The 16154-nt window shown below is 40.4% G+C and overlaps 2 protein-coding genes across 2 annotated transcripts in view; one reads left to right on the top strand and one right to left on the bottom strand.

Moving 5' to 3' along the window:
* Positions 1-12206, top strand: part of CDC20B (cell division cycle 20B) — an 89016-nt gene extending 76810 nt beyond the window's left edge. The window contains exon 15 of the mRNA XM_042986759.1: positions 12179-12206. The gene's annotated coding sequence lies outside the window, so the exon portion shown is untranslated. The remainder of the gene's footprint in view (positions 1-12178) is intronic.
* A 77-nt stretch (positions 12207-12283) lies between these two features.
* Positions 12284-16154, bottom strand: LOC122238682 (sperm-associated acrosin inhibitor-like). Its single transcript, XM_042986740.1, has 4 exons — positions 16088-16154; positions 15024-15061; positions 13725-13840; positions 12284-12333 (listed from the first exon to the last, which is right to left on the bottom strand). Exons 1-4 carry the CDS (start codon positions 16152-16154, stop codon positions 12288-12290), a joined length of 267 nt encoding a protein of 88 aa, XP_042842674.1. The 3' UTR covers positions 12284-12287.

The raw sequence follows: 16154 nt of genomic DNA, 5'->3' as shown, positions 1-16154 counted from the left end.
ATAGCAGGAGATGGAATCTAGCAGATGAATTCTCTTCTCCTCCTTCCTCCCATAGGGTATTCTTTGAAGCAGTAATTCTTACAGCTCTTGAAAGACTGAGCAATCAGTTGTTCTTGTTGCCGAGATGTTTTCTGCCCAGCTCTGTGCCCTTGGACTGGTACTTCTCCTCAATACTCCTTTTCTCCCTCCACACACCCCCCACCCCCTCATCAAGTATTCTGATCTCTAAGAAAATGGTAGCACATCATCTCTCCTCCCTGGGAGCTCTGGCCAAGAGAGCTGGGAGTGGTACCAGGAGTGGGGAGTGGCCTTGTAAACTGGACCATCACAAAATAGGATTGGGTTTTCACATATTTATCTCAATGGTGTATGTAAATGTTAAGACAAGGTTTACAATGAAAATACTGTTTATATAATTCATGTAAGCACACATTGATTAACCCCTCATGTATCTGTTGAAAACTTTCTGTTAGACTGTGTTCTGAGCTCCAAAAATGCAATGAATGAAGACATGTTCTCTGCACTCAGGAACTTAGCCATCCCGATGGGGACCTCTCCTCACATCACATACCTTCTCTCATAGTCCTTCAGTTCCTTCCATGTACCCAACCATTTAGCCATCCATTCATCTGTCCATTATCCATCCATCCACCTGTTTAATGAGGGAACTGTGTTCCAGGAATTGGAGTAGGCATGCAAAGTGCATTTTGCCTTAGTTAGCATGGTAGGATAAATATGGCACTTCCTGGGTATTTGAGGTGATGTGGGGTAATTTTCCTGACATATGGGATTGATACAGAATATGATTTTAATACATACATTCAATACATATTTAATTGTTTCCTAAATTCTGGGCACTGTGCTAGTTGTGTGATAAATGCTGCCCCTCATGACCTTGATTTCTCAGGTAACTAAAAGTAGCTCAGTGTTTCAGGAACCTGAGTGTGGGAAGTAGTGGAAGATGAGGGTAGAGAGTTGGGAACTTTATGGAGCAATCTTAGACCACGGTAAATAAGTATGTGGACTAGGCCAGTGACAATGGCAAGTCAGCAAAGGGTTTTAATCAGGAGAGGCTCAGGATTCTGTCCTCATTCAAGTGAGGCCACTCTGGCACCACTGTGGGTAGTGGCAGTTCCAGAATGTTTGTATATAACAAGATTAGTAAACAGCAATTTGTCAGAAGGTGGGGATTTGGAAGTTGTCTTGGAATGCTGTTTGCCTAGCAAGACCTAATTTTTACCTAGAATGAATGCTCACTGAGGAGAGATTGCTAAATGGGAGAAGATAGTCACAAATTCATGTTTGGGGTGTGAGGCTGACTGCTTCCAGCGATGGGGGAAGGAAGGAGGGAGTCAACAGACAGGGAGACTAGTTAGGAAATTGTTGTCTAGGTCAGAATTGACACTGTGGGGATGGAATGGAGGAGACAGATAAAGGGGATTAAAATTAGTTTATTTAGTGATAAGGGGTGCCTGGGTGGCTCAGTCAGTTAAACATCAGCTCTTGATTTCTGCTCAGATTGTGATCTCACAGTTGTGAGATCAAGCCTCGTGTCGGGCTCTGTGCTGACAGTGTGGAGCCTGCTTGGGATTCTGTCTTCCTCTCTGTCTGCCCCTCCCCAGCTTGCACTCTCTCTGTCTCTCTCAAAATAAATAAACTTAAAAAAATTAGTTTATTTAATGGTAATGAGTTTTCCACAAAGGGCCAGGGCAGAGAGGCTGGGCTGGAGAGCAGCAGTACAATGGGCACTTGCCCTCGTACCTGCAGTTCGGGGTTTGGGCGCCCCCATCCCCTGCCTCCCACGGAAGACGGATGTGTGGGAACAGGATTTCCCCAAAGTGGGGCAGGTGGGAGAGGGATAACTGTAACTTCTTTGATTTCTGAACGTTGTCATGAGAAGAGACTTTTAGGAGGTACCCACCACAACTTTCTGGCTGTTAATTCTGTCAGTTAGATGTGATCTAGGGCTACAGGTTTCTACGTCATGGGTTTTCTAGGTAATGAAGCTAACAGACATCCCTCCCCCTGTTCCCCAACCCCCAGCTCTGTGTCTCATGTGACCCTGCTAGATCTGTAACATCAGTAACCACCTTACTGCCATTTTATCTACTACTACCACTGGGACCGCCCCCCCCCCCCCATTTCATTTCTTTCTTTTTAAAAACCCCTTTACTGAGGTATCTAATTTATATACCCACTTAAAGTATACAATTCATGTTGTCACAAAGGGCAAGCTCTCATTTTTTTTATGGCTGAGTAATATTCCACTGTATGTATATGTGTGTATATATATATATATATATATATATATGCTACATCTTCTTTATCCCAAACAAACATACAAAAAACAAAAAAAGAATCATAAATATGGAGAACACACTGATGGCTGCCAGAAGGGAGGGAATTGGGAAGATGTGTGAAATAGGCAAAGGGGATTAAGAGGTACAAACTTCTAATTATAAAACACATAAGTCATGGGGATGAAAATTACAGCATGGAGAATACAGTCAGTAGTATTATAATAATGTTGTTTAGTGACAGATGGTAATTACACTTATCCTGGTGAACATAATGTACAGGCTTGTCAGACCATCATGTTGCACACCTGAAACTAATATAACATTGTATGCTGACTATACTTCAATAAAAAATGTATAGTTCAATGGTTTTTGATATATAGCTATTAATTTTTAAAATTGTGATAAAATATACATAACACAAAGTTTGCATTTTAACCATTTTAAGTGCACACTTCAGTGGCATTAATTATATTCATAATGTTGTGTCCTATCTATTTCCAAAATTTTTTAGTTGCTTTCAACAGAAACTGCAGGTCAGCCGAGAAGGCTGAGATCTGAGGGTTGATAGATACTTCCAAGGAGAGCTGGGGCTTGCTTGCCTGGAGTAAAGCATGATAGAAAGAGGTACTGGACATCATAGAAGGTGATCAGAAGAATTCAGGCAAATTTTAACATAAGTTGCTTAAGGGCTATGTGCCAGTTAGCGGACAGATAGAGAGCCCTTTGGAACTATAGACACAAGGAGAGTTTGCACTAGCTAGCAGGTTTTCTCTGTGGACCTCACCATGAGAGATCTAAGAGGTAAGGCAGAAGACTGGGGAGAACCCCTCTTTGATGCCAGGAGCAGAGCAGTCACCACTGGGGTGGGAGGGGGGCGGGCAGGGTGCAAAACTTCACCAGGATGCTTTACTCCTATTTTCTTCACAAACACCCTAAGCTGCTGAGGAAAGTTCAGCAAATACTAACCCTCGGGGCACCGGTGAAGACACACTGTAGCCCTGAGAAGAGAACGGAGAAAAACCAACACTCTATTTCTATTTCTTGGGAAGAGACAAGAAAAAAGTCGTCTGCCACTAGGGGAGGGACAGGATCACTGACATGGTCCCACACCTGAGACCAAGGTATATCATGTCTGCCTAAGACAGGGGCTGATTATGGACATGAGAAAGTGTCTCCCCACTTCCCACCCCCAGGACATCAAGAACTGAGTAAAAAATAATAGCAGTCTACTACTGAGGGGAGGGGAGGAGACAAAAGTGAGGACAGAGAATCTCACTAAGGTTCAGGCTAAGGCTAAAGTGGAACAGAACATTGAGAAACACACTCTGGTAACCCAACCCCAGCCATAACCCAAGGTAATGCCAGAGGAATTTAAAGCCTGAGGAGTACCAGTGGTAACTAGCAACAATAAATACAAACCCAGGTTAACTCCTGACTAGATTGATTCATTTCCTCACAGTAAATGCCTAGAAAAGGAAGAGTTATCCACATATCCAGACATGAAACTATTTACCTCAGTGTCTTCTGTCTTGAAAATTATGACACTCACAAAGAAGCAAAGAAAAACATCACATGGTCAAGAGACAAAGCAATCAGTAGACTTGAACTCAGATATGCCTCAAATGTTAGATTATCATAAAAAGAACTTCAGTAATTATGATGACTATGTTAAAGTCTCTAGCAGAAAAGATGGATGACAGGCATGGCCATATGAAGGATATCAGCAGAGACAGAGAAAGTACAAGAAAGGACCAAATAGAAAGGCTAGTGATGAAAATCATGTTGAAAGACTAAAAACTTGGATGCCTCATTAGGAGACTTTATTCAATAGGAAACATAAAGATAGGTCAGTAGAAATTGTCCAAACACAAGTACAAAGACTAGAAAGGAAGGAAGGAATGGAGAGAGAGAGAGGAGGGAAGGAAGGAAGGAAAGAAGAAAGAAAGAAAGAAAGACATAAAGAAAGAAAGAAAGAAAAAACAAAGAAAAGAAGGAAGGAAGAAGGAAAGAAACCCAGAGGAGTTCATCTAAGAGTTGTGGGACACACTGAACTAACCATCATGTAATTGGAATCCCAATAAGAAAAGAGGGACAAGGTGGCAGAAGAAATACTTAAAGAAATAATAGAGTGAGCCTTTTATCCCTCCTGAAAGAATGGAAGACTTTGCACTTTCCTTCGTTAGACTGAGATGACATTTGCAGTCTGATTCTTTCACTAATCTGGGCTACTTGGACATAGTTGCCTCTTCAATTCTAGAAACTGAAGCACTGGCAAAGAAGCACGGATGTCATGTGTTACCCCCGACACAGTGGGCACTCAGCAAATGTTAGCATTCCTTCCATATCTACCTAAAGTCTCCTCCAGATTACAGTCTTTGCCAGACGCAGTCTTGGCATTATAGCTGATTTCCTTTTTGTTAGGCCTGGGGGTGGGGAGTGAGTGGAGATGGAAGAGAAAAGATCCACTCAGAGTGAGTCAGAGCCAGGATGGGCTGGAGCTGCCTGAGGCTTGTTTCTCAGGAGTGTAGGAGGTTAAACCTTTATTTATTAAAAAAAATTTTTTTTAGGGATGCTTGAGTGGCTCAGTCAATTAAGCGTCTGACTTCGGCTCATGATCTCATGGTTCGTGAGTTTGAGCCCCGCATAGGGCTCTGGGCTGACAGCTCAGAGCCTGGTGCTTGCTTCAGATTCTGTGTCTCCCTCTGTCTGCCCCTCCACTGCTTGCACTCTGTCTCTCACATTGTCTCAAAAATAAATAAGCATTAGAAAATTTTTTTAAATAAAAAAATAAATAAGTTAAAAAAATTTTAAGTTTATTTATTTTGAGAGAGACAGAGAAAACAAGCAGAGGACAGGCAGAGAGAGAGAGAGAGAGAGAGAGAGAGAATCCCAAGCAGCCTCCACACTGTCATCACAGAACCCAATGTGGGGCTCGAACTCGCAAAGCGAGATCATGACCTGAGCAGAAATCAAGAGTCAGATGCTTAACCAACTGAGCCACCCAGGCACCCTGGAGATTAGACCTTTAGAAATCCCTCTCCTCAGCTTCTCTCAGCATCTGGAGACTAGGGACTTGAACTCAAGGCCACACACTTCTGCAGTATACCCTTGGCCAAAACAGATAGTGCGTCTCATTCCTCTGAGACCTAATTCAGTCTTTCCTCTGCCTCACAACAACCAAGTGCTATTTTGTTGTTGTTGTTAAAACATATACTTTAGTATATGATGGTATAAGACATAAATAAACCTACTTTTCAAAAGTCCTTGAATTGGCAAAATTTGATAATTAACTGGTGAAGGGGGCTGGATGATAGATATGTTAATATATGATGGGTTCACATATTATTCTCCATACTTTTGGACATTTAAAAATAGAGTCCTTGTTGGCTTTCCTTTGTTGTCTGTATTGAATTTTACCTTTGACAGAAGAGTGATCTTGTAATATATTCTTACCACTCATAGGGAGAGGTATCCTTGAACTTGGCCAGTTTACCAATTATCACATATGAACATTGCAAAAGGATTTGGCTAATTACAATGAGTTACAATGTAAAAAAAGTATTTAAACTTCATTTTAGTATATTTGAATGCTTATTCTATTTTTATTTGGGTTTTTTTTTTTTTTTTTTAGTTAAGTAGACTCCACACCCAATGTGGGATTTGAACTCATGACCCTGAGAGCAAGAATCTTGTGCTCTACAGGGGTGCCTGGTTGGCTTAGTCAGTTAAGCATCTGACTTCAACTCAGGTTTGTGAGTTGGAGCTCCACATCGGGCTCTGTGCTGACAGCTCAGAGCCTGGAACCTGCTTCAGATTCTGTGTCTCCCTCTCCTTGCCCCTCCCCTGCTCACGCTGTCTCTCTCGTCTCGTCTCTCAAAAAATACATAAACGTTAAAAAAATTTTTTTAAAAAAGAATCTGTACTCTACAGACTGAGCCAGCCAGTTGTCCCTGTTTGGGCTTTTTTGAGTTATTTTACTGATAGTCTGTGAGATAGATGATTTTTTTTGGGGGGGGGTCTGGGTGAATCTGAAGGAATGTAGAGGTTTTTTGTTTTGTTTTGTTTTTGTTTTTTACTTTTTACAGCATTCACAGATTGAAGCATAGATGTAGTTTTGTGGTTGTATACTGAACCACTTGAAAGCACAGCTTCTGGGCAGGGAGTGGTAGCTCCCCAGCTCTGTGAGTTCGACACATCCCATCCTAGTAGAGTAAATGGTTTTCAGAAGCTGGAAACCACATCTTATGTTGTGGGAAAATAAAGCTAATTATTGGGGAGCTCCTGTGGGCACCAAGCAATTTGGGTTATGGTTTTTTCTTTGTCTACCAGGCCACTTTGTTTGATTATCTCTCAAGAGGTAGTTGAGGGTAAATGGAAGATGAGACCTTCTTAACTGACACCTGGAAAGGGATGTGGTGGGGTCCCAGGGTGCCCTGGGCAGTGGGATGTCAGGTGAGGTGTAGAGGGACGCTGTGAATTGCAAGAGTGTGTGTGTATGTGTGTGCAGTAAGCTGACCATGTATTAACGCAAAAGCTTGATTAAGATGTCTTTAGTTAGAATGAAAACTTTGAACTAACCTGAGAAAATAATGAATGGGGTAGTTTTACTAAGATGTTCAGTAGGCACATCTCCAAAGTGGCACTATTTTTTAAGAGTAAGATGGAACGGCAGTTATCATATGGCTGACCTGTAGGAAAGAGCTTGTCTTTAATAATAGCTACTATACATGCTGCTGTGATTATCTCTTGCAATTTTCTCAACTATCCACTTTACACATGGGGGAATCTGTTCCCTAATAAGGGACTTATTATTATTATTATTCCCTAATAAGGTGAAGGAACTTGACACAGCTGGTTAATTGTGTGCCTAGAATGCGAATCCGGACAGACCCCAGAGCCCATTCTCTTATCCACTGTGCAACAGCAGTGTCTCTGCATAAGCATCTGTGCAATAGAGAGGAGTGTGCATAGGTGACGTATATGTGACAATAAAGTTTGTGCAAAGGTGATGTCTGTGCAAGAGCGCTTGTCTGTACAAAAGTGATGTCTGAGACTATCTCCCTGAAATGAGAGAGCTGGTCAACTTAAGTTAGCTATGTTTACAGTGGCGGGGAGAGCAGCAAAAAATCTGGATTCTAGCCCTGACTCTCCCTGTCCCCGTGGATTGCCCCCACAGTAATGCATTTATCTTACCTGGCAGCTCCAGTTTCTCTTAGGTAGGCGTATACTCACCCTTGGAGGACTTGTACTACCTCTGAGGCTAAGCGAATGCCTTGCAAAATTAACTTGCAGAATATAGTTTTGGGCAAATATACACTAGTCTACATTTTCTTTGTGACTTTGTCCTGGGCAAAGTGAGGGAACATCTGAGGAAGTGTGGAGGGGACCCTGCAGTCCAGGGGACAGGGAGGAACCTCTGGAGGGAGTGGCTGAGCACGTGCCTGAGGGGGACGTGTCTGCCTTTTGTGGAAACTGGCCAGTAGACTGGCAGTTAGGGGAGTTTCCTGCAGAGTGACTTGATTCCAGGGCTTGATTACAGCTGAGTGACAGCATGTTGACGGAGATTTTGAGGCAGTGGTAATGGCGGATGTCTCGGGGTGATGGAGACACCTGGTGTTTGTTTTGAGGAAGACACAGAACTTTTCAGTGCTTTGAATTCAAGTGTCTTTGTGGGGGGTGGGGGTGGGGAGCATTCCAAGGCCTGCCATCCCAGTTTCCTTCTTGGAACCTCAGGGCTCCAGGGAACAATTGGAAAAGTTGTGATCTATACTCAGCCTCCTTAACTGGTGGATTCTGGGCTTTCATGTTTGAAGTGACTGTGAGGCACGGGGATGGATGTGTACAGAGAGGGGCCATGGGCCTTACTGTTTCAGAGGCTCAAGGGCTAGAGACAGAGGTTTGAAGATGATGACATATCCTCCCATCATAGCCTCTATTTCCTGCAGAGGTGAGAGGGGCAGGGCAAGGCCTGAAGCAGGAGCGTTTGAAATACTAATGGTTGGTGGCACAGCTTTTTCCAGGCTTGCTGGGCTTCTCTGATAGGATTTCATGCATCCATCCATAGGTTTATTCATTTATTCAGTAATTTGTGGGATATTTACTGACTTCCTATTATGAGAAAGATGCTATACTAACATTTTGTGGGGCCGGAGTCGGTTCTAAGGTAAATCAGCAAGAGACCCTTGCTTTGAAGGAGTTTAGTAAGGGAGATAAGGTAAAAATATCAATACACAAACTACAAGGTAGAAAATGCTAAATGCCAAAAACTGGACATCACTAAAACACTATGGGGTTCTGGAAGAGGAAGGAATCATGTGACAACTGTGAAGGTTAGGTAAGGAATCATGGAGGAGAGGGTTGGATTTAGACGTGTGGAGATTGGAGAGAGAGGGCAAAATGGTCCTCCTGGTGAAGGAAAGCTCATGCACAAATGCAGGGAGGTGGGAAAGTGTTTTGCGAATAGCAAGCTGTTGAATTTGGCAGGAGCATGAGGTAACTGGGTGAAATTAGAAGGATTTCCTCTCAGTGCCCCCCGCCCCCCCCCCCCCCCCCCCCGCCACGTTCCACACCTTTAAGAATACAGAGGAGGACATCAGGCCTAAATCTTGCCTCAATTAGTACTACTGAAAAAGGAATTAGAGGGCCACCTGGGTGGCTCAGTCAGTTGTGACTCTTGTTATCAGTTCAGGTCCTGATCTCACAGCCATGAGATGAAGCCCCACATTTGGCTCGGCTCTGGGCATGGAACCTGCTTGAGATCCTCTACTCTTTCCCCGGTCATGCTCTCTCTTACTCTCTCCCTGAAAAGAAGAAGAAGAAGGAGGAGAAGAAGAAGGAGGAGAAGAAGAAGAAGAAGAAGAAGAAGGAAAAGAAGAAGAAGAAAAGGAGAAGAAGGAGAAGAAGAAGAAGGAGAAGTAGTTAGGGATGAAAGCCATGTCTGTCCTGGAGTCTTTAGGATCCTATCAAAGGGAGAAGTCAGTCAAAACAACAACTTGAAGTCTGCCTTCCTTGACGGTTTCCCGAATGGATTCTGACAGCGATTCTGAAGAGGACTGGCTAAGCCACTCTCAGCACAGACACCACTGGCAAACCTGCCCTGCCAACTCTTTCTGGATGTTGAAAGTCCTAGTTTCTTAAGCTAACTCCTTTCACAAACACTAGAAACATATAACAGTAAGTGAACTGTATCTTGGAGCACTGAAACAAAAGCATTCCATTTTTGGGTCTAACACTGCCTTTATTCTGGCATGAGGAAGATCTTGGGTGTGTACCAGTTTAGAGTAAGGATGAGGAGAAACAGTATCCCCAAGATGGCTATCGCTAATGTATTTTCACAGGCTCTAGATGCTAATTTCCAGAAACTCAGTATGTACTGTATGGCAGATGTTGAGAAACTTAACATCTTTCAGAAAAAAACTCATCTGGTTTGTTGCATTTAATAGTACTTCATTCCTTTATTTTTTTAAATGTTTATCTTGTGAGAGAGAGGGGGGTAGAGAGATAAAGAAAGGGAGAGGGAGAATCCCAAGCAGGCTCTGTGCTGACAGTGACATGGGGCTTGATCTCAAGAACTGTGATAGCATGACCTGAGCTAAAGTCAAGAGTTGGAGACTTAATCGACGGAGCCACCCAGGTGCTCCTAATTCCTTTATTTTAAAAATTTTTTTAAATTTCGCAGGATTTTTTATTGCAGTAAAAAAATATATGTAACATAAAATTGACCATTATAACCATTTTTAAGCATGCAGTTCAGTGGTAATAAATACACTCACATTGTTGTGCAACCTTCACAAATATCCATTTTTAGAACTTTTTCCATCCTTCCAAGTGGAAACTCCATACTCATCAAACCCTAACTCCCCATTCCTCCTTCCCCCAGTCCCTGGAAGCCACCATTCTACTTTCTGTCTCTATGAATTTGACTACTTGAGGTACGTCATGTAAGTGGAATCACAGTCTTCATTCTTTCATAAATGGCTTATTTCACTTAGCATAATGTTTTCAATGTTTATCCATTTTTGTAGCTTGCGTCAGACTTTCCTTCCTCAATAATATTTCCTGATATGTATGCACCACATTTTGTTTCTCTGTTTCCCCGCTGAGGGCCGCTTGCTCTGCTTCTACCTTTTGGCTATTGTGAGTCATGCTGCTGTGAACATGAGTATGTGAATATCTGTTTGACTCCCTGCTTTCAATTCTTTATGTGTATACCCAGAAGTGAAATTACTGGGTCATACGATCATCCATTTTTAACTTTTTGAGGAATCATCATACTGTTTTGCATACTGGCTGTACCATTTTACATTCCACCAATAGAGCCTAGGAGTTCTAATTTCTCTATGTCTTTGCCAATACTTGTTACTTTCTGCTTCTTTGATAGTAGCCATCTGAAGGAGTGTGAGGTGATATCTTAGTTTGATATTTATTTGCGTTTTGAAAACAACTTTTTAATATGAAATTTCTATAAAGAATAAGGTCATGAAACTGGCTGAATGCTTTTTTACAATATGACTCAAAAACTGTACACTCCAGGGGCGACTGGGTGGCCCAGTCGGTTGAGCATCTGACTCTTGATTTCGGCTCAGGTCATGATCCCAGGGTCATGGGATTGAGCCCCACATCAGGCTCTGTACTGAGAATGGAGCCTGCTGAAGATTCTCTATCTCCCGTGCCCCTGTCCCCTGCTCATGTGTGCTCTCTCTCCCGCTCTCTCTCTCAAAAAAGTACATTCCAACAGATATTTTCATTAAGAATTAATCCTAAAGATTTTAAGCAAAGAAATAGCCCCTACATAGATCACACACTTCAATAAAACTGTGAAAAAAACTTTTAACCAAAAATGAGCATGCTTGATGTACTGTGTATGGCAGGTTGCTACTTATTTTCCAGTAGTCAATCTACATCTCTGTCATCAAAATTGGGCTTGAAATGATCATTTGGCCACTTAGCTAAAAGCTGTTCTTGTTAGTTGAGAGACGGAAGGAAAAGGAAAAGCATCAGACTTTCACCACCAATGGATATCCTAGTATCATCTGGCATTACTCACTCAACTCTTGATTTATTCGTGAGAAAGAAAATAATACAATAAATACTTCCTAAGCCTTAGAAATCTTGCAGTATCTTTAAGCACATTCTTTAATTCATTCAATTACAAAATTTAAGCTCTTATTAATTAACTAAACAATTAAGTTCTTATTGCCTAGCTTTCATGACCATAACATTAACCTTGGGCGTTTCTAGAATTCAATTTCCCAGACCTCCATTTCTTGGAAATTTTGATTGTCTAAAACAGAAAGGACCCAAGAATCTGTATTTTTGTTAAACACTCAAGTAACATATTACTTGTTCACCTCTGAAAATTGCTTTGATAATAGTTGCCAAAAGTATGCACATGTCTTAACTCATGGCTCAGTTAAAGAAAGGGTATTTTATTTTACTTTATTTTTAAATTTTTTTAATGTTTTACTTATTTTTGAGAGGAAGAGAGAGAGAGCAGGGGAGGGGCAGAGAGAGAGGGAGACACAGAATCCAAAGCAGGCTCCAGGCTTTGAGCTGTCAGCACACAGCCCAATGCTGGGTTCAAACTCCCAGCTGTGAGATCATGACCTGAACCGAAGTCATATGCTCAACTGAGTGATCCACTCAGGTACCCCAAGAAAGGGTATTTTAGAAAGATAACAACAATTAAACATTTTAATGAGTTAAACATTTATTTTTTTAATTATGCTACTTTTTATGCTATCAAACATGCAGTTAAGACATTAGTTTTTCAAATTATCATTGAATAATTGAACATAGAGAATTAAAAATCCTGAAATGACAGGAACGTAGAGTTGGAAAAAAGTTTAAATGCTCTGTATTTCATCTTCTGTTCACAGGATGTACCTGGTCATCTATGAATTGAAGGCTCTGATTGAGAATATTCTAAATGGCTGTGGAATGTATCACAAAATGTGATGACAATGAAAGCTACAGTGTGATCAATATTCAACAGTAACCAAAATGCGCAAAATCAAATTTGTCACCATTTTTCCTGTAGAGAAAGCAAGAGACAGGGGAAAAAAAAAGTAAATTAAAAAGTTTTAGGAAAGAAATAAAGTGTGCTACATTTAAAAAATGTTAAAAAAAAAAGAAGTATATTAATGGAAAAGGTTGTGAAATCCAAAAAAATCCTGTAGGTTAGTTAATAGTGATATAACAATGTTAATTTCTTAGTTTCGAGAAGTTTGCCAGGGTTCTACAAAGTATTAACCTTAGGAAAGACTGGATAAAAGATATAGAAAATTGATACTATCTCTTAAATTCTTCTGAAAATTTAAAGTTATTCTAAAATGAAAACTTTATTGAAAAAAGATCTTTTAAACTCCCCGGGTAGTATCACTGAAGACAATACCTTCATTGCTATAAATGTGATCATTGGTTGCACAAATTGGATCCATTTCTATGGTGGAGAAAGTCAGATGATATGCATGCAGAATATAGTTTGTATGTGAAACATGATGATAACAAAGCACTTCTCAATAGGAGGGGTTTGAACATGGAACATGATTCAGAGCCTGTGCACCACTTCCGGAAGCAGCTGGGTTTGGCTACTAGGGTCTGGCCCATGTCCTCTTCCCCTATTGGGTTGCTTGACTCTTCCTACATTCTGAGTCAGTTTTGACTCAGTCTTTGGGGATGCACCCAGATCTGAGAGAGGAGATAATGGAGACTGTCTTAATAGTTCTCTGGAAACAGAGGCCAATTTAGGGGCTTAAATGTGCAAAGATGTGTGAAAGCAAACACCTGTGAGAGAAAATGAGGGGGGGAGGTGGGAAGGTTGGACAAACCAGCCATCAGATGGCAAACTTTTTCAGAGTGAGGGGGACAGGATGGGAGATTGGATGGGAGTGTTCCAGAATGCCCTGCCCTCCAAGGAAGATATTTGGAGGCTATCCTGGAGTTTATGAGACAAACTTGGCCATCAGAGGAGCTTCTTTCTAGATGAATGGGCCCATTTTGATGGATTTCAAACTGTAAAGGTTAGTTCAGTTTCTTGCATGACTATGCTCCCTGCAGATAGAGGTCTGCAAGGGTCAGGATCATGGCCACCTCAGAGATCTAGTGTTCTGCATCTGGGCTTTGGAATTACATCATAGTGATTGCTAGTCTGTCATTAGTAATTCTCAATTAAGTTCAATTAATTGATTTATACCTTTGCACATTATGAAGCAAAATTATAGTGAGAGCTCAAATACAAAATTAAATTTCAGAAACAAGAACTTCAGGGAAAGATACAAGTGTGGCCCCTAATTTTTTACATGCATCTTACAGTTACTGTCTATATATGTTGTGCCTAGGTTATTGGCAACATGGATTTTGTGATCCTTTTGTGATGGTTTCTTCATACTTTTGAAGAGCAAATATTCACTATTGTGTACTTACTTCTTTTCCCTGCAGAAAGTACATATATTTCCATAAGTTTTTCCATTGTTCGCACAGATTAGATCTGATTCTCTGGTGCAATAATCTTGCTCATCTGAATATGGTCTACATTGTGGCTGTTAAACATAGAGATACAATAGAATTTATCAGGGAAAGAAACTCTAAAATTTTCTTTAATCTTCATATGAAATGCTACACATTGGGATGCCTGGTGGCTCAGTTGGTTAAGTTTCAGACTCTTGATTTCAGCTCAGGTCATGATCAGAGCCCGTGCACCACTTCCGGAAGCAGCTCAGGATCCTCTCTCCCTCTCTTTCTGCCCCTCCCCTGCTTGCATGTGCACACTCTCTCTCCTCTCTCCCTCCAAATAAAGAAATAAACATAAAAAAGAAAGAAATGTTATGCATCAAAATTAAAAATTATAGTCTGTAGGTAGTTTTGAAAACAAACATCTATAACACTAACACCTATAAGAATGAAGACATGCCACTTAAAAAATAAGATATTAAAATGTCTTTACAAACGTGTAAACAAAGTTTACAAACTTTTTTTAAAAGGTCTTAGAACTGGCTGAATGTGGTTTTCTAATTTAGTGACCACCATCTTCACTTCCCTTCACGTCTTTCTCCTTCCAAACTCTAGAAGAAATCATGAAACTGAATTTTTCTATTTATCACTCCCCTGTCTTTCTTGATAATTTCACTATGTATGTGTGTGTCTGTGTGTGTGTTTGTGTGTGGGTGTGTATAAACATACGAATATAAATGCAATTTGTTTAGTATTGACAGTATTGGTAATTTACATAAATAAACAATATGTGTGCATGCTTATATCAGCTTAAATTTCTCTGTTTATTCATATACATAAATCTGTAGTTTAATTTTTCACCTCTATTTGATATTCCACTAAGTATATATATCATTATTTGATCCACCCTTAAAGTGCATATTTTGGTTATATATTTATTTGTGTCTTTAAAACCTTCGTTTTGCTAAAATGAACACTTCTACTGTCAACACCATTTGACCTTTCTCAGATGCTTGTATGACATATTTGTGCACATTAACTGAATTTTTGTGTAATGGGAGATGAACATGTTTGTGTTGTCTGGGTAATGGTTTTATGTGGCTGCTACATTTCTATTTCTTGACTTCAGTGCAATAATGATACTTTTTTTTTTTTTTACTTTTTGAAAGACCTCCTTGTACATTTGTTTGATGAATTTTGCTATTAAAATTTATAATAAAATAAACTAATTATTTACTTTATTTTTTCCAACTTCCATCCTTTTTCACTTACCGTACTTCTGGCTTCTGGCATAGGTGCAAAAGTAGTTTCTGCAACCAACAAATAGATGAAAAAATTAAAAATTAAGAAGAAGAGGAAGAGGAGAAGGGAAACGAGAAGGAGAACAAGGAAAGAAGAAGGAGAAGGTGGAAGAGGAAGATGCAGAGGAAGTGGGGTGGGGAGGAGGAAGAAGCAGAATGGTCTGTGGTAAACAGAGCCCATCTCTTAATAGCAGACACCTATGTGAATTGCTACTCAACACCCAGCAAGTAATGAGGCAAGACTTTTGTGCCATTAGCAAAATAAAAAATCCACTGAACATTATCACATTTGGAAATTGTTTGAAATCCCCAATTATTCTCACTCTTTGAAAAATAATTTGATGTATAATTTTTAATAATCCCTGACATCCTTTTTTGAAGATAGCATTGTTTTCCCCCCAAGTTTTGTAGACAACACATCCAAGACAGAGAAGACAATGCATTAGAGTATGTCACTTAAATATGAAGAAATCAGTTAGTGCTTAATTAATCAGTACTCTGACCTAAATGTGTGCATCTATCCAACAGAACACAGATGCCTTCTTCTGAAATTCATGGTCTATCCTGAGCTTTAAGAAAGATAACTTTTACCAGAGGAGTCAACATGTCTCTCCTTAAACAAAGGCCTATCTTCAGGAACTCAGTGAGTGGTCAAGAAGACAGGATATTAACCAACAGCAGACCCAGAAGAGATCATTCCTCCTCACAGTTTGTATTTATCAACCATGGAATTTGACATCCAAAAAGGGGGAAAAAAAAAAAGGATTTGGGTCATGGTCTTTAGTCAGAGATGACTGAAGAGCGAACTTCTGCTGCCCATTCTAACCCATTATTCTGTCTTCACCTGTCCAAAATAGGAAGTGAGGAAAAACAATCCACTGACGCAATTTTTAAAAGACATTTGTAATGTGCCTTTTATCGCTTCATCAGTTTAGATGTTTCCAAAAAGCTCCCTCATGCCTAGATTACAGCGGTTATTTCCTGCATTTTTCTAAGATATGAAATATTTCACCTCGAATTGGAAAATACACTCACCAGAATAAAGAGGAAATGCCAAGGCAATGATGAAAATAGCTTTGATCCACGATGAGAAGAGAGACAT

This window comes from Panthera tigris, chromosome A1 (assembly GCF_018350195.1).
Source record: "Panthera tigris isolate Pti1 chromosome A1, P.tigris_Pti1_mat1.1, whole genome shotgun sequence".
NCBI classification, from domain to species: domain Eukaryota; kingdom Metazoa; phylum Chordata; class Mammalia; order Carnivora; family Felidae; genus Panthera; species Panthera tigris.
Note: the sequence above shows the minus strand (reverse complement) of the source record. Positions and strands in the feature narration are given on the sequence as shown.

What these genes read in the sequence shown, in the direction of transcription:
- LOC122238682 (XM_042986740.1), bottom strand. Translation starts at nt 16,154, where the DNA reads ATGTCTCTCTTCTCATCGTGGATCAAAGCTATTTTCATCATTGCCTTG. An exon ending in TGCCAGAAGCCAGAAGTACG is followed by an intron (nt 13,841 to 15,023) that starts GTAAGTGAAAAA and finishes TATGTTTAACAG; the next exon opens with CCACAATGTAGACCATATTC. An exon ending in ACTTTCTGCAGGGAAAAGAA is followed by an intron (nt 12,334 to 13,724) that starts GTAAGTACACAA and finishes CTTTCTCTACAG; the next exon opens with GAAAAATGGTGACAAATTTG.